General features: G+C 35.8%; 3 protein-coding genes across 6 annotated transcripts in view; all 3 read left to right on the top strand.

Moving 5' to 3' along the window:
* LOC149422777 (BTB/POZ domain-containing protein 6-B-like) overlaps positions 1-1,828 on the top strand; it is a 67,365-nt gene extending 65,537 nt beyond the window's left edge. Inside the window, exon 4 of the mRNA XM_089633955.1 lies at positions 233-1,828. Coding sequence (XP_089490081.1) covers positions 233-1,160 — 928 coding nt within the window. The 3' untranslated portion in view covers positions 1,161-1,828. The remainder of the gene's footprint in view (positions 1-232) is intronic.
* Positions 1,829-7,057: 5,229 nt separating this feature from the next.
* LOC149422778 (uncharacterized) lies at positions 7,058-7,687 on the top strand. The gene has a single exon (XM_089634004.1). It carries the CDS (start codon positions 7,058-7,060, stop codon positions 7,685-7,687), a length of 630 nt encoding a protein of 209 aa, XP_089490130.1.
* A 4,423-nt stretch (positions 7,688-12,110) lies between these two features.
* On the top strand, positions 12,111-19,016 carry LOC149422779 (N-alpha-acetyltransferase 10-like). Of its 4 annotated transcripts, none has more exons than XM_089633505.1 (5): positions 12,111-12,267; positions 12,631-12,813; positions 13,292-13,457; positions 16,482-16,630; positions 18,277-19,016. In XM_089633505.1, exons 3-5 carry the CDS (start codon positions 13,298-13,300, stop codon positions 18,490-18,492), a joined length of 525 nt encoding a protein of 174 aa, XP_089489631.1. In that variant the 5' UTR covers positions 12,111-12,267; positions 12,631-12,813; positions 13,292-13,297; the 3' UTR covers positions 18,493-19,016. The 4 variants fall into 4 exon arrangements, with proteins under 4 accessions (XP_089489631.1, XP_089489630.1, XP_089489628.1 ...); XM_089633504.1 differs by having other exon boundaries at positions 12,631-12,809; XM_089633502.1 differs by having other exon boundaries at positions 12,631-12,805.
* Positions 19,017-19,299: the final 283 nt, after the last annotated feature.

The following is a 19,299-nucleotide window of genomic DNA, read 5'->3' on the forward strand; positions in this document are numbered from 1 at the left end:
AAATAAAATTTACTTGCGCATGCTGGAACCCGCGACCTCCAAGCTGGTTTTGCTCCCATCGCCTTTATGATATCTCCAATCCCTTCTTTATCTGGTGTCTTAATATTATGTCTATAGTTTTATATTACATGGAGCTACACACAAAGGTGTGAGGTGTATTGCATCCAGTTCCTCAATTTCATGCTCTATAAAAAATGCAATGTTAATAATGAATAATTTTTTAATGTTGTAGGTATTTGTACAATGAACCGGTGAACCTATCGTCGGTTGCGACTGCCCGAGCCACTCTGGAAGTAGCCAACAAATACTTGTGTCCAAACCTAGTCAAGCAGTGTGTGGTCTATATCGATCTCCATCTCTCCCCCTCCACAGTGCTGGAAGTCATCCAGAACCTCCGCTTCTTCTGCAGTAGAGTCCCCACTCCGGGAGCCGTTCCATCTGCTCCCCCGCTGCTCGAAAACCCGGAGGAAGAGAGAGAGGCCATCACTATTCTCTGCGATTCTCTTCTGCTCAACTGCCTTCTATACATCGATGAACACGCATCTGATGTTCTGGAACAGGAAGCCATGGAAGAACTCAGTTTTGAAGACATTTCCATGATAGCTCCTAGAGACACTCTCAAAGTCAACAGCGAGATGGATTTGTTCAGCGCTCTGGATCGCTGGAGCATCAGTGAGTGTAAGAGATGTAATAAAACCTTGACTTCCGCCAACAGGAGGCAAATCCTCGGAGAACTGAGCTATTCCCCGAGATACCTTTTAATGACAGAAAAAGAATTCTTGTCCGGCCCCAAAACTAGCGAGCTCCTTGATCTCACCGAGTGCGATTTGATCTTGAGACGAATGAAAGGTGATCGAAGCATTAAATTCACCGCAGAGCAAGAAGAAATGTTGAAGAAATTCGCTTCTCATAGAATATCTTCTTACATCCAGCCGGTTCCCCTCAGTGACAGAACGGTTCCCAGAAACTCCCCCGCCGTTGACAACTCGATCAATGACAAAATCGATTCCAAGAAAAGTAAAAAACAGAAAAAGGAGGAAGCCAAGAAACTAAAGAAGAAGTTAAAAGAAGAGAAGCAGTTGGACAAGACGAAGAAGGGTTGCAGCTGCGCCTGCGTCGGCCAAGGATTATTGGATGTATTTGTTTTTTTGTTTGACTGAATTATGACTACAAAATGTATGTTGAATATTTTAATGTTATTTATTAACTTTACTGTGGGTACAGAAACCTCTAGTTCTCATAAAACGTTTCAAAAGCGTAAAAACATACTTTCAGTCGTAATCTTTTATGTATTATTTTAACCTTCTGATTGAATAAGTGCAATTTGGGACAGAATGGTACATTGATAATTTTAAAAATAATTGAATGAAATTCCAAGTACCATCTAAATATTTAGCTTTACTATAGCTTCTTCAATTTAATTGAACTCAAAAAATGATTAAAAAAATATTTACATTTTATGCTTTCATAGGAAATTTTTGTCTCTTGGACATTAAAAAGAATTTTATAACCAATTAAACCTATTGCATTTTGTTAATAACATTTTAGTAAAAATATATATGTATAACCAAATGTAGTTATTTGAAACTAAGTTTGTAGATAAAACATAAGTTTAAATAATTTAATTAATGTTGTTACTTGTTTCTTTTGTATTGACTGTTATTTTTGTGATTTTTTTTTAAAATATGTTACCTTACAGCAGCATTGCAATTATTGGAAATTATAATTACGAACTTCTGTTATACTAGTCCCAGCGTGAGATCTTATGTGATGTCAGCGTTCTAGTATCTTCCGTGTTTTTCATTTTCAAACAAGACACTCGAGAAGGTAGAGGATGAACATCGATGACGTTCATTCAAGCTTCCGCTGGGACTAGTTTAGGGAAACTAACACCTTCGTACTGTTACTTTTAATTTTTTTTATATGTGATACATTTTATAACTGCATTTTCATACACTTATGGTAATTTATTTAATCGTTGATAAAAAACAAACATTAAAAAATCACTAAAAGCAAAAAAATCTATGTATCGCTAAAATAATTTCCTTGCAAAAAAAATATATACAGAGAAAGGTTTTAGTATTATGACATAATTGTTAAATTTTATTCAAAATTTTGTGACTTATTTACACATTGTTTAATTTATACCCATTATAATCAGAAATTCAATTATAAATTAATTTTAGATTTGTATGTTGGTCTATGACTGTGTGGATGTGAAGTCTATTTTTATAATGTTGTAGAAGTAATTCTTAAATAATACTCTTCTGCTACCAGCACACTATTTGTATAATTATTGTACCCTATTAAATATAAATAATTGTAATTGCTTAAAGAGGAAGTTACTGTAACTATAATGATTGCCATGTTAATGTTCTTTTCTATTTTCTCTGCTGAAAAACAACAATGTCAGAACCATTATAATAAACGTTTGCATGATGACTCAACACAATGACAAAAAAAAAACAATCTATAAACCTAACCTACGTAACCTATTTAACCAAGTTTTTGTTTCATCACTTTTTAAAGGTGTGTTGAAGTATTATTTTGATGAGTTATCTGGTCACCATAATAAAGTAAACAACAGTGGCCGAATATTGAGTTTCTAACAGGCTGGTTTTGTAATGATTCCATAATTTTATAATAAAACTATGAATGTGTGATGTTTGCTGTATAATATTGTTTAAAAAACTTTAACTGGTTGATAATATTAGATCAAAATATAGATATTGACGTTTTGGGTGGAACAGAGGAAAAATAAAAGAATCTTTTTATTGTAATCATTGTAAGATTTATTTCACTTAAAAGAAACAAACTAGTCGCTGCGTATGTTAAGTTGGTTAAACCAAATAAATAAATAAATGGAGAAGTTTTTCAAACCATTAGATAAAAATTGCGTGGGCAATCTAATGCGTTTGGTTGTTCTTCTTTTAGAATATTATTATTATTGTGATAAATGTATATTGCCATAAAATGTTACCACACATGAGTTTATAATACCTAAATTGGAAATCAAAACTATTTCTAGAGTCCATCAAAAATATTAGATGTGTTTTGTAGCTAATTATTTATCTTTAAAATTGAATTGAAAGATAAAGAAAATTATATATTTCCTGACATTATTCCCTCTTTTAATTTAATCTGTACCTTTGTACCTTTACCCCTCTAGCTCTACTTAAATACATGTGCATTGATGAGCATGCAAACAAAAATGTACCCACAGTAACTTTAGCTAATAGGTATCAGTAAGTCTTTCTTTACAGGAAACTTCTGTGACCAATCAATGGGGTCTACTTAGCTCGCTGTTAGTAGTCAGACGAATCGAGTTCGATACTCATCGCAGCGAACTGACTTACTACTTGAAACAGTTGAACTTGCAGGCAGCCAAAGGAGGAACTAACGAAAGAAAAAAGTATTTTTAAATCCATAGTTTTAAAACAAAATCTACACTAGTGACACATCTAACCATGTCAAGAAATAATTACTTTCATTAATAAATTAATTCAGAACAGGGAGCTTCTCCGGATCTTAAATGAGTTGAAATTCGACAAAGCCAGAGGGCCTGATGGAATACCTAATAGTCCTACAGAATTAACTCCAGTGCTCTCAAAATTATTTATATGTGACGCATATTTGGGGTCGGTACTTGAAGCGTTTTGGAGAAACTCAAACCTTTGGATTGGATATATCCAAAATCTTTGTTAGGGTCTGGTACTGGGCACTTGTCGGGAAGTTACCATCATATCTGATCCATCAAACCCGGCATATTTGGTTCTTGGACTTTCTCAAGGGAAGAACGATTCAGACCGTAGTTGAAGGCTCTTCTTCATCTCTGCACCAAATCAACGCGGGGCTGCCACAAGGACCAGTGCTGTTTTTGTTGCACATCAACAATCTCGTTTGATGTGCACCAATTCATTGCTACACTGACGACAGCACCGTTCACAGGGGTTATCTTTTTCCCTTATATATAATAATAACACTTTCACTTAAAAATGGTAATTTAGTATTAGTGGTCATGTTCGTAAAATTATTACTACAGTGTGCCTTACCCAATACAGATCTAATAATATAACACAAAATGTACAGTTTATACAAAGCGATGACAAAACAAAGAATAACAATAACAGCAGGACAGGACAAAGCAAGAACATTAAAACTAAAACATAATATAAAACAGGGGGCAGTTTGTGCTCAGAAATGAGAATCTTTTGAGTAAACATTTAATCCAGGTAAAATCAGGAGGCAAATTCTCCATTTAAGGCTCTGGAAAAACTGTAACTCTGATTTGGATTCCTGGACATGTTGGTATCATGGGTAATGATATTGCGGATGCCTTGGCAAAACAAGGAGCGTCCAACCCCGTTGTTACCCTCGTAAACCACATTCCCCTATCTGACATTTTTTCCATCATCAAAGATAGATCCCGCAATGTTTGGGCAGAGTATTGGCACATTGCTAGTCAATCCAAGGGAACCTGCTATGCCTCAATACAAAGGACTGTCCCATCAAAACCGTGGTTTCAGCAATACCCCCATTTTTCCATTAAAGAAATTTCTTCACTCATTCGAATGAGGATCGGACATTGCTCCGTTCCTTCCCACCTTCTTAAAACTCACGTCGTTGACTCCCCACATTGTACATTGTGTGGTCTAGAAGTGGTAACTTTAGATGACATATTTTTTGGTTGTCCCTCTCTAAACAAATATCCTCACTTCTATCAAGAGTTATCTAAAATTGCCTCCCCTCCATTCAATATCTCATCTCTTCTAAGTCTGAACTCGACTCCAATTTTCATTATAATTTTGAAATTTGCCTATTTAAATAAAATTAATATCTAAATTCACCTTTCTTTTCTCCATAATTTTAAATGATAGCCAAGAACACCCTTAAAACACCCAGAAATAATAGAAGAAAAAAAAATCAGGAGGCAACCGAAACAAACAATTACCGGAAGTTTGAGAATATGGCTTATTATAAAATATTGAAAAGAAGTTAAGATTTATGAATGGCAGTATTTTTTTAAATAAATTTTTTTTAAAGCTCGTTTAAATTCAGCCAATTACTGGAGATTAGTAAGAGCTGAGGGATGTTTATTCCAAATGAGCAGGCCAATTAGATGAAAAGAGCGATCATAGTAAACGGCTCGATTTGACCTAGAAAGTTCGATAAGACCATTACTAACATCTAGATCTGCTGACCTTAGAGTAAGCTGTCTATCGCTTAAGGTTTGTCAGACACATAGTTCCGATATAAGAATAACTCATCTCAATTAGTTTCCTTAAGTAACATTCCATTCTTCAAATAAGTTTAAAATCATTTTATTTTTAATTACTTACTTACTGTAATAAAACAATGTACACTCCTCTTCCAGCCACAAGCTAATGCTTCTATGGAAGAGGGGTCTTGAAATATTTGATCATATACTGTAACAAATAAACAAAAATGTACTTATATATAATAAACAAAAAAATAAAATATTAGCCGAGAGGCTATTTATATATAGGCCAAAGCATTGGAAAGCATTCCTTGCAATGCTTTGAAGGTCATTAAACAGATCTTAAACTCTATTCTTTCTTGGCAACGACGCCAGTGAAGGCGATCCCTTAGAAGTGGGGTTATGCAACGATACTTAGATTCACCAAAAATCATTCTCGCCTCAGCATTAAAAACTGACTGGATTCTATTGATGTGTTTCTGAGGTAGGCCAGCTTATGCACTATTGCAATAGTCCATACATGAGATTTATGCGTGACTTTGCTCCATCTGAGGGAAGGCATATTCTGATTGATTTTATCTGCCTTAGATGGAAAAAGCCAGTACTCACAAATCCACTTATGACCTCAAAAAGTTCATCACCAACTTGAGAAGGTTCATAGGGTAAGTCCAACTTGGTCAGTTTCATGGTCTCAAATACTCGAGCGTATCTGATTTCGGCAAAGAGGGATCAATGAGGTTTTAAAGAAAATGGGCAACTTGTGTAGGGCTAGCAGATTATTTAATAGTGACCAGCTGCTAACCCTGGTACGCCCAACCATTGAATTTGGGAGCCACCTCCGGGCCCCTCAATATTTGACAACTACTTGATTCTGCAAAAGAGGGCGGTCCGTCTGACAATCCTTTGTTAACAGACCAATTGCCAACTCTAATGCACAGACCCAATATAGGTATGCTAAGTCTGTTCTAAGGGTATTTTAATAGAGCAGGCTATAGAACGATTGATCCCCGGTGCACAAGCGTAAAATTCGACGGACACAAGCGGAACACCCGTTCACAGTTGATGTTGGTTTCATGAGAAAAGGTCGTTTCTTCAATTCGTTTTTGTGTATGTCGGCTAGTATGAATTACCGCATGAGACCCGCATTAATAAATACCTTCCTGCAGCCCCTTCCTAAACCCGCCTCACAACGCTGCCCAACCGGGTGGCGACGTAGTTCACCTGTCTTAACATTGTGCTGATAAGAGTGCTCTTGTGAGGTGTCACATTAAAAAAATTAAAATAAATACAGGGTACCAATACAGATTTTTTTTGACTGAACGTAGCGATGTCCTGGACCGTTTTGCATTTCGTCTGTCAGTAAATTTATTTGTGGTTCCGTTTCCCATTCAATATGGTAGACGTTTTAATGGTTCATTTGGACTTCTTATTCTTTTTTTTTTAATACTATGGGACATACCTGCCTGGAGAGAGTTTGAAAAAAGAATTGTCACTGAGATACTGACGTTTCTTTGGTCAATTTGTATCAAAAATAATGTTACAAAAATATAGTTGTATATAGTCAAAAATATCGGTGTAATTAGGTAGGTATTTAAGTACCTTTGATTATATAGACATTTATATAATCAAAGTTAAGTACCTACTTACATATCGTTTGATTTGAAAGTAAGCAAATTAATCAGCCTTAAAAAAATAAATATGAAAACAAAGAACTGTCAAATTTTGTGTTTTGCAAATTGCAAAGCGCTTATTTGTCATAGTTCGTTGAAGTTTAGTTTATACAATTCCGTAAACAAAGTCTTAATTTCAAATTATCGTCATAATATTTCAATACCAGAAATGACGTCGTTTGAAGACAGGCAAAGACATCTCTTCAACCAGTTAAATGAAGCCGAAAAGCAGGCTAATTTCGTAACACAAACTCCGAGCAATGTTTCCACCAATTTTGCAGACCGAAGTGTCGTTCGGCAGCAAGTGCGTCAGACAAGGGCGGAGATGAAACAGTTCAGGGGAAAAGAAAGCATCTTCAAAAGACCAGAAGCTCCGCTCGCTCAGTGTGTCGCAGCTAGAAAAGTACCCGGATTCAGGAAGAACCCCGACAAATGGGTCTGTTACAACTTGGAAAATGTTGACATATCAGACAGAAGTAACTCAGCAGCGGCCGCCATTTGCCTCAAAGAAGTATTGAACCAAGATGAAGAAATATTAATCAACGATGGTATAACGGACATCTCTGACTCCAAAGTCACCTTTAGGACACCAATGTTTGTAGCAAAACCTAAGAAAAGATCGAGCGAATCTAAAGCTATTTCATTCAAAAATACAACCACAGTTATTTATCCCGAGCATGTGGTCGGCCAAAAAGAAAAGGAAGTCCGCGTTAAAAAGGATAAACCAAAGACAGAAAAAGCTAAATTCACTCAGTTGCGACTTGATCATTTGCTTGACGATGGCAACGATAGTGATTAATTGAAACTAAAATAGAACTGTGTATTTATATATTAAACTTAAATCTTATTATTATTTTATATCTTACTTTATAAAAGTTTACTATAAAACTTTTCCCATAATAAATTTGTGTATTATATTCAATAACAATGTTACCAATGATAACAAAGAATCTAAAACGCTGATGCTATAGAAATCCTAATATTGCAACTTTATTCTTACTTTCTTTAACGTCAATAATCTATCTACCTCTCTAATGATATTTTTTTTTTTTTTGGAATTATTTTTTTATTTTTAATAATATGTTTACATGGTATATAATTCATTTTACATCTTGGGTTTTTTTACTACTCTTCCATTGAAAGCATTTGCTTGTGTATGGAAGGGGAATATGTATCAAATAAAAATAAAGTTCCTCCATTTTCCTATGCTAATACATACGAATTTAAGGCTCCATAGTAAGCGTTAAAAAAAGTAGAAGAGGGTGGTTTGAAGGAGAATTCATACTCTTTTTCAAACCCTCTTCTCTGTAGTAAATACAAATGTTAGAGGGAGCGCACTAATATAAAAAAATACGATAATAATCAAATGAAAATTGTGAAAGCTTAAAATCATTTAGTTGTAAGTATGTAATAATAATAACATGGCATTTATATAGCGCAGTTTAGTGTCATTTCACTTCAAGTGCGCTTAACTACTCGTATAACAAACTTTAAAAAAAAAAAAAAAGATATTATACTTTATAGTGTTCGTTGTATTTTGGGCAATATCCAATGATTTTGTGGTGTCAAAGTTTTTAAGGTCAAGAATTTTTATTAAAATTTTAAGTACATACGTACCTATCTCATATTATAATAATATTTAAAGATTATTTTAATATTATTCAACAATATTTTGATAATAATAATATTTAAAGATTATTTTAATATTATTCAACAATATTTTGATAATAATAATATTTGGAGGATTTGTGAGTTGTTTTTGTGCAAAATCACCTCAAGGGCGCTGTACAAATATATAATACATTTCTACAATGATCTATGTTATTGCTAACTATATATGGAGATAATATACAGTACAATACTTACTGGTATATTTAATTTAAGGGTATGAAAGCTTAAAAAGGTAAGTTTTTAGTTTAGACCTGAATTTTGTTGGACTTGTTATGGATCGTAGTTCTGGAGGGAGTTTATTCCAAGCCTTTGTCCCAGATGCTCGGAAAGCGCGATCACCAAACTTAGTATTTGACTTTTGCTTAGGTTCCATCAGTCAGCCTAACGCTGATGATATTGATGATCTAAGAGTTGACTGCCTCAGACCAGTGTTTTCTGGGATGCATAGTTCAGAGATGTAGGGTGGGACCATTTCATTGATGGATTTAAACACCATCCAGCACAATTTGTACTGGATTCTTTCAGGGCACTTGAGCCAGTGAAGGTTACAAAGGTTTTCTGAAATGTGCAAATATTTATAAACCCTGGTTATGAGCCGTTCTGCTGCATTAAACACTGATTGAACTTTCTCAATTTGATATTTTGGAAGGCTGGCATAAATGCTATTGCAGTAATCGAGACGTGAGACTACGTAAGAGTTGATAAGTAGTTTTGTTGCTTTTGTAAGAAGGTTTCTTCGGACAGACTTGAGCTGTCTTAGGTGAAAAAAAACAGTGCTTCCAGTCCTATTTATTTGACTTTTAAACGAAAAGTGCGAATCTAAATTGACACCGAGAAGTTTGACCGTTGTTTTTGGGATGATATCGCTGCCGGAATAGAAATAGGTGAATCATCTATGAAATGTTGACATTTGTTGGCCGCCAAGAGAAACTCAGTCTTAGATGGATTCAGCTTCAGCTTGTTTGAAGACATCCAACGAGTAATTGCTTCTAGACATTCAGTTATACGGATCTTGAGACTATTGATTTCGTTTGGAGCGCAGTAAAAATAAACTTGGTGATCGTCAGCGTAGCAGTGAGACAAGAGACCAAATGACTTGATTATTTTGGCGACATAATTTATAAAAAGGATGAAGAGAAGTGGACCCAAAACGGATCCCTGGGGTACTCCTGAAGAAAGTTTTGCGAAGTTAGACAATTTATTTCCAACCCTCACGGGCTTGTAAACGATTGGATAGATAGGATACCAGCCAATTTTTTATGTCGGAAATCAAACCAAATGTTTCCTCTAATCTCCTAATGAGGAATTTGTGATCAATCGTGTCAAACGCTGCACTCTTGTCTAGGAATGAGATAAGTGATAACTCTGTGATAATACCTGACTCTAGGGCAAGAGTTATGTCTGATAGCATACGAAGTTGTCCGGTTTCGGTTAAATGGAACTATCTGTATGCAGATTGACGATTTGCGAATAATTAATTTGAATTCAAGTGACTGGTTATTTGTGCAGCAGCAATTTTCTCTAGGATTTTTGAAATAAATGGTAAGTTTGAAACGGGTCGATAATTACCTAAGTTATCGTCGTCTAGTTGTGACTTTTTTAGTACATATTGGTGTAACTGCAGCTGACTTGAGTGGTTCAGGAAGTCACCCGTGCTGAGTGATTTATTAAAAAAGGTGAACTAGGAATGGAGCTAAAACAATAGAACATTGTTTTAATAACCATGTCTGTATAGGATCAAGACTGAACTGTTTATTAGGCGAGCTTGAAATTATTTTTTTTACTTTTTCCAGCGTTGTGGGTTTGAAGGAAAAGGAAAAAGGAAGGAAAATTCCTTTAGAATTTACAGTGAATATTGGCGGAGGAGCGTGAGATGATTTTTCATTTTCGGTAATTACAGTCTTTATTGAGTTCCAGAGACGTCGCGGGTTGGTTCGCTCGGAGTTAATCTTTTCTTTCCAATACTCTGATCTTTTGGAATTTATTTTACTCATATAGTGTTTTTGAACAAGGATCCACTCGTCTCTTGTAGTTACAGAAGAGTTTTTTCTATAGGACCTCTCTAATTTCCGCATAAGTCTCTTCTGGCATCGACATTCATCATCAAACCAGCCGTCAGACTATCGAACTTTTTGCGTTTTTGATGTTGTTGGAGCATATTTATTTAACAGGCATGAAAGTGTTTTATTATATGTCTTGACAAGTTCGGTAGGGGTCTTTATTTTCCAAATATTGGGTGTACATAAGAGAGAGGTCTGTAACTCTTCCATAAAATCACTAAAGCTAAATTTACGCCATTCCTTCAATACAATTGTTCTATATGGTACTTTAGGTGGGTTAAAATCAATATCAGTGCAAACAAGCCGATGGTCTGACAGTCCTATATCACGAATATCTGCTAAAAGCGGTGGATCATGGTGGATAGTGTATGTATTTGATTAACAAATTAATTCCTAACTTTCTGGAACCAGTGAGACTGGCATCTCCAATTGGGTGTGTTTTGAGGCTGAAGGTAGTGGGGAGGGGAAGGTTATGAAGTACCTGACTATTCAGATCAGGTCTTCAAACACGGCTAAAGCCATTTTTAGTAATGTTTCGACCCTGAACGGTGGTCTTACACCAGGGCGATACTGAAAGTATCGACCAGTCTGAAACATGCTACAATATTCAGATCTGGTCTCCAAACACGGCTAAAGCCATTTTCAACTTTTTGATCCTGAACGGTGGCCTTTCACCAGAGCGATACTTCTGGGAATTATGACCAATGACATGACGGGTGTGGTTTCGAATGATTTTTGATAGAATCGCTTCCCTGTTCGATGACGTTTCAAATCGATTATCTCGGACTGTATGATGATTTTTGACAGAATCGATTCCTTGTTCGATGACATTTTAAAACGATTTTCTCGGACTATGTGATTTTTTGACAGAATCGATTTGTTCATGACTCGAAATATTTCAATGATCGAAGAGATCGAGTAAATAAATCATCGAGATTCATCGATTGTGCCCATTGCTATCCTGTTGTCGTTCCCTGGCATAAATAAACCACTCTTTCCCTGGCCTAGATAATATTGAAATCGGTAACATAAATAAACCACTCAGCTGGTAGGTATCTACCCTGGGCCCAATAAACCACTCTCCCTGGGCGTTTCACGTAAAAGTAGGTGGAATTCCTCTTACCTACCATAGTCACGTAAAAATAAATGCATCACTAACAAAAAATTATTAGCTTACAGCAGTATTTCCTTTTGGGAACATCGTTCCTCCTTATCCTTTTTTTTTAGACGCACTAAACGCCGTCCGTATCTGATAAATATGTATATATATATTTATCAGAATATACATAAATATATATATTTTAATTATAGAAATATACCGTGTCGTTCAACATATTGTATCGCTTTTTTGTTATTGAATGGGGTAGGGAGAGTGGTTTATTTATGGGCGTAGGGCGAAGAAAGGATCCCTGAGTGAACAATTTGTAGATAAGAACTTGTATTTTTTATTCCATAGAAGAAATTTTATTTTTTATTTAAATAGCAACACAATTCGCATGCCGCTTTTCTTACTTCAAATAAAAATATATTTTCCGACCTTGTAAAATTTGATTAAATACCTTGATATTGCCCTCAGATATCGAGGGTGACGAAATAAACTTTTCAAATGAATGTATTAATTTAGAAAAACCAGATAAATTACCTTAGGGTGAGTTGCGTTCATAAATATAAGGTTATCTTTGAGCCCTTTGCCCCGTTTTTCGTATCTCCGCAACATGGCGTAGACTGAGTTGGCAACAGCTCGAATGACATTATTCCGTTTGCATTTGCCAAATATACGCTCTGTAACATGTAGTTTGCATGACGCTCTCTTAACAGTCATCACCGTATATTTATGAAAAATGCAGGAGTTTGTTCTAACCGTGTTTTCAATAATAGCTTTTTTGTTTGTGTTGATTTTATTAGTTTCATTGGGTAAGCATGTAAATCTTAATTTTGCGCCGTAAAGTTTAGAAAAATAAATAAACTAACAGATCCGTCGTATTATAATTTAAATTTAACGTGTTCGTAGGCTGGTTCCTGGTTTGGAAGTGTTTTCTTTCCCGCTTCCGCTTTGTACGAGAACTGTTGGGTGGATCGTCAGAATCTTCGGCAGTCGCTGCTGACCTCAAGGAAAGTCGGAGCCGCATGAAAAAGGTCCGAAAGGAATAAAACTGCATAAGAAACACCCGCCAGTTAGCCAAAAAGTAAGTAGGTACATAATCTGTCAAAATCATCAACAATCGGAAAAAGATTCTGAAAGAATTGACATTGTTTGCCAAACTTTTTTGGCAATGCTTTGAATTCCTTCAAATAAATTTGATAAGCGTTCCTGATGTATTATCAAACAGAGTTATTAGTTTACCAAATTAAAAATAACAAACTGAAACAACAGAATCATGGATTAATTTATTGATTTCTGTTACAAAGAGAACTCCATGTATTTATTTGGTTTTTAATTCAAACCAAATGTAGACAAAAAAGCCAACGAATTGCATAATTGCTGTTTTTCACTTTTGTCTATCAACAATCATCAATACGGTCGTACTCGCATTTTGCATGTATATTTCTTATCTTATTTGAATTGAATCCTCGGTATTTATTTTCAACAGATCGGTTGGAAACAACGTTCTTTGTATTCTGACGAATGAATATAAATAGTAAACATTCATCTTACTGTACACGTGTTTTAGATCACCATGAACATCCGCTGTGCACGCCCCGGGGACCTGATGAACATGCAGCACTGCAACCTGCTGTGCCTGCCGGAGAACTACCAGATGAAGTACTACTTCTACCACGGCCTGTCCTGGCCGCAGCTCAGCTATGTGGCTGAGGATGAGAAGGGACACATCGTAGGTAAGATGCAAGCAAGCTGCTAAAGAGTTGTACAAGTTGCTGGACTTACGGTAATGCATCCATTATAGGAAACATGTTTTTTTTCTTCATTTTCGTATTAAAAAACTTGCAGTTATTGTAAATGACCTATCAATGAATAGAAAACTGGTTGTTACTCCAAGTGGCATGATTATCCAACTGCAACCCCTTGACATTTCAGTTAAGATTAAATGCAATGTCTGTTATAATCTACGCATTCATAGATGGCATTAATTTAATTATTTTATTAAAATACCCTTTTGACAAGTTATGTTTTAAAATAGATGAATTATTTGTCTGTATAAAAACTCAATTCTTTCAAGAATACCATACAAATACAATATTGTATCGGTGATTCAATCCAAAACTATTTATTCATATTGCGTGTGTACGTGTGTAAACAAATAATTTATCTTAATATTTTAAAGCATAACTTGTGAAATGTATTAAGTATTTTAATACAATAAAATAAATGTATGAGTATTTTAATAAAATAATTAAATTTACGACCCCTATGAAGGCAAATAATAAATAATAATTATAGCCAGTGGCGGCTCTTCTAAAAAGGTCATTTGATCAATGACCTCCCAAAAATATGCTGCAATAGTATTAATATAAAAAAGGATTTAACAAACTACCTGACGATTAATTTAGTTTTAATATTTGTGCAGATTCATGCGTTTTTCGATTCATTCCAGTGCCATCTAGCATCCAAATGAGAAACTATTTCATGTACCTACTGTGGGTCACTTTAAATTTTGTCCCAAAACCATCTCCTTTCTTTCTCTTGGCTATACAGACAAAGGAGGTAAACACTATCATGTCTGATTTATGCTTAGTATCACACATAGTTTATTTTCAAGGGGTTTTCAGGCATAACCGCGGTGTGATATCTACGACCTAGGATTATTAAGGAATTAGAGGGAGACGTGAAAAAATGTCAGTTGAAAGTTTTTTGTGTGATAAACGATAGCCATCTTGAACTTGAATACTAGTTTTCCAAATTATGTTTATCATTCTTGACGTAATTTGCTTGGAATAATTTAAAATGTCAAATTCTTAGGATATCGTATTGAAAGAAAACGCAAACAATTCATTGAATCATGACAAATGTATTCAAATAAAGTGACAATTAGTTTATGTTACAAGAGAGAAAAATAAACAGGTTAAAAACGAAAAGTTATAATTTATAAAATGAACCTATAGGTACTTTTGCTTTCATCGTTTACTTTTTAAATCTGCTTATAAACAATGGACTGAGGTTGGAGTTAGTGATTTAAAAACTTTTAATAGGAACTAGTTGAAGATAAATAGATAGATAAATAATTTTAAATTAAACAATACTGTATGTACTACCTGCTTCAGAATTTGTGAACCGGCAAATTAATTACATACATTGGCGTTTTTTATAATATTCACTACGCATTAGCAATATGTATTATTATTTCATATTCGGGTATGATTTGAGATTTTCACTGCCAAAAGTATTAGTGATTTGTTTTTGGGGTATTATGCCGTGTTGCGCTACCTCCTTCTCTTTTCAACGTTTCGGACAGCGTTGCAGTGTCCATCATTAGGGCAGATGTGTAATCTAAGGTTGTGGTGAAATGTGTGCTTATGTATGAAGATATGATACCGTGTTGCCAGCTCCAACCCTCCAAGAGCCAACATTAATGTATAATTTTAAAGTGGTTTTCTGCGTTTAGTTCTGGTGTAGCTGTCAATTACCGGATACCAAGAACTACTAAGCTTAGCTCCATCGTCTCTTTCAATATTTACGGGATTTTTGTGAATTTCAATTGTCTCCGTAATCCGCCGTGCTTTATAAGTTTTGGGTCTCCCCAGGACTTCAGGAACAAATCCAAAGTAATGCCCGGTTTCAATTAAATGCTCGGCAATTGCCGATTTGTCATATTCTTTTTTTTTCAATTGACCATCCACTTCTGGACTCCTACAGCCGTCTCTGATTATAGCGCACGTTGTGTTTAACCTTAACCTTTTGAACGCGTTAATTTTCTCCGTCTTATCTATACCCGTACGCGGCACATATTTTCAAATACCTATGCACGCAATTAAATGTCAAATTATAGCATTCTGGCATGATTTATTGGACTATAAAGACAGAACAGATTATTCTCCACGATATGAAAATAAATCCTCGTGTGTCAACACTCTTAGATGTTTATAAAAACAAAAACATAAAATTTCATACAAAGACGTACCGTATCTTTTGAATGTGGTCCCGCCATTCACTCGGCGTGTGTGTACTTAGGCCACTGCGTTGATAGACACAAGTGGGACACTATGATCACTTATCATTTTTAGTTATGAAAAGTTGTGAATGACATACTAGTACTAACGCCATCCGTTGACAAAAATGTAAACTAAAGGACTAAAAGGCGCGAAAAGGCGCACTTGATTATCGATTTTTTTTTATGAAATACAATTTTATTTTCGAAAAATTCTTGTAGATGTCGGCATCGTGATAGTTCTACGAATGTCCAAGTGAGCAAGAAATACATTTATGACGAAAGAGCGCTGGAATATCGGCCGTCAAAGTTTCCGTATCAACTGTTGATACAGCCGCATGTGAGTATAGACTTTTTGCCGTAACAACAGTTGATACAGCCGCGTGCAAAGAGTTAATGAACCATTCATCTCATTCGAGGATTGGATATGATTAAGATTTTCACAACCAAATATATTGATTGATATTTTAGGTAATAAGCTGTGTTGCAGTTTCTCTTCCTTTAGCTAATGGTTGGGAGTATCTATTCTGATAATGAACACAGCAAGGTTTTCATTATCAGATCATTTCCTACAAATGTCCATTCATCCGTAGGAAATGTTCAAATTCTGAGCTCAAAATTGATTCGAAATAATTTTTATATTATATTTCTGTAAATGTTAATTGCTTTTATTTATTATCTTGGAATACAATACCCAGTCCTCGTCATTGAACGTAGATTACATTATGTTTAACAACTGCTCTTCTGTCTGTACCAGGCTATGTGTTGGCGAAGATGGAAGAGGATGGCGAGGATAATAAGCACGGTCACATCACATCACTGGCGGTGAAGCGCTCGCACCGCCGCCTCGGCCTCGCGCAGAAGCTCATGAACCAGGCCTCGCAGGCCATGGTGGAGTGCTTCCAGGTAACCCAGACAACCAACCAACCAATGTGTGCTAGATACAATTGTCACCCTGGTGAGAGATCACCATTCAGAATCCAAATGTTGCTTGCAATGGCGTTAGCTGTGTTTGGTGATCGTATCTGAATAACCAGATATCTCCCAACCTTCCTTTTCCCTGTCTCTTTAGAGCCTCACAACATACCCCAATAATTGGCAATGCTAGTCACACTGACTTAGGACGGTTGGGACTCTAGTGGGGTGTTCATGGTGTTAAGTTTTAGTGTGTTATTTTTCTGATCTCTAGTGCTGCTGTGGGGATTTGTTAAAATTCTCACCTGACGGTTATGTAAATATGTATTTTTTTGTTGTTGTTATTATTACTTGGCGAGATTATGTGCAAACCTTAACAACATGAACAAAAAAACAACCCATCGGTGATTTCTGGGGCCTATCTCCATTTTACACATATTTTTGCTTCCCCTGTAAAATTTGGTAAAACTCACACAGCCGGTGTTGCAAGTGCAACGACTATATAGGTGACCTCTTTGATAAGTCACTGATTTATTTATTTGATAAACTCACATAGCCGGGTGTTGCAAGTGAAACGACTATACAGAAGACCTCTGTGATAAGTCACAGATTTATTTGATAAACTCACATAGCCGGGTGTTGCAAGTGCAACGACTATACAGAAGACCTCTGTGATAAGTCACAGATTTATTTATTTGATAAACTCACATAGCCGGGTGTTGCAAGTGCAACGACTATACAGAAGACCTCTGTGATAAGTCACAGATTTATTTATTTAATAAAACTCTCATAGCCGGTGTTGCAAGTGCAACGACTATACAGAAGACCTCTGTGATAAGTCACAGATTTATTTATTTGATAAACTCACATAGCCGGGTGTTGCAAGTGCAACGACTATACAGAAGACCTCTGTGATAAGTCACAGATTTATTTATTTGATAAACTCACATAGCCGGGTGTTGCAAGTGCAACGACTATACAGAAGACCTCTGTGATAAGTCACAGATTTATTTATTTGATAAACTCACATAGCCGGGTGTTGCAAGTGCAACGACTATACAGAAGACCTCTGTGATAAGTCACAGATTTATTTATTTGATAAACTCACATAGCCGGGTGTTGCAAGTGCTACGACTATACAGAAGACCTCTGTGATAAGTCACAGATTTATTTATTTGATAAACTCACATAGCCGGGTGTTGCAAGTGCAACGACTATACAGAAGACCTCTGTGATAAGTCACAGATTTATTTATTTGATAAACTCACATAGCCGGGTGTTGCAAGTGCAACGACTATACAGAAGACCTCTGTGATAAGTCACAGATTTATTTATTTGATAAACTCTCATAGCTGGTGTTGCAAGTGCAACGACTATATAGGAGAGCTCTGTGATAAGTCACTGATTTATTGATACTTCACATAAGTTCATAAGTCTGTAGTAGCTACCCGTGTGCATATTAATTATTTACCTACCTGCATAGTGTTAAAAATATCAAATCTCAATCTTATCTATCTGAGCCAGCAATGATAGAGTTACGGTTTTCCAATCATACTTGACAATTCTCTACTGACAACTTTCAAAGCCTGAAAAGTTATTTCTAACCATGTCCAATAATTATGTATTTACTCTTTCAGGCCAAATACGTATCTCTCCATGTGAGGAAAAGCAACAGGGCGGCTTTGAACCTCTACACCAATTCCCTTCACTTTAAGATCCTGGACATCGAACCCAAATACTACGCAGACGGGGAGGACGCCTACTCCATGCAACGAGACCTCAGCTCCTTCGCTGTCCGCAACGATCAGCTCATGGAGATCAAGTCTGAGTCTGCCATCATATCGCAGTGCTGAACCAAACAAACCACCCCCGCTTCAAGTGTGATCAAATGTCATCACAGAAAAGAGATACCACTCAAACATATTATTTCATCAGTCTACGATTTCTTGACTACAGAGATCGCTATTTGAAACCTGATGTGGGCAAACAAAATAATATAGAGTACATTTGCAACTTGTTCCCGTGGTAGATCATCTCATTATCGCCCCGGTGAAAGGACCAGCATTCAGAGTCGAAATTACTTACGCCGTGTTTAGTGACCAGATCTGAATAGCCAGGTACCCTTCATCTTACTCATCTCCGGATCCTTCATAGTTTCACTGGCTCTAGACTCTAGCGTGATAATCATATTTTAAGCAGAGTTTTAAACCAATGGTTGGAGTGGTGTCGCTTTCCTGTGATGTGTTATTCGAAAAATTATGATTATTATAATTTTAGCATTGGACAATTTTAGTGAAGATGTTGACAGTGTATGATAAACCATATTATTGTATGTTGTGTATATTGCGCGATTATAATATACTTCTTATGTTATTTATATTGTGAAACGATTCATTATTAACTCCCCACATTGATGTAAACCCATATCCTTAAATCATATTTTGAGATTTTCCACATACATACTGTTTACGCAACTATATGCATATTCCTCCACCCAATTACCTGGCCCTGCCTGACTGTGGAGTACCTACATCAACAACGTTGCAACAATTAATTCTACTTGTCCAGTCAGTTAAGAAAACCTGTGCAGTGTACACATTAAGTGTTCCATCATTGCATTTAATTTGAGTATTATGGAAGCTTGTGCAATGGATCACTGC

Source organism: Hesperophylax consimilis, chromosome 7, assembly GCF_061612785.1.
Source record: "Hesperophylax consimilis isolate HC1 chromosome 7, BYU_Hcon_1.0, whole genome shotgun sequence".
NCBI classification, from domain to species: domain Eukaryota; kingdom Metazoa; phylum Arthropoda; class Insecta; order Trichoptera; family Limnephilidae; genus Hesperophylax; species Hesperophylax consimilis.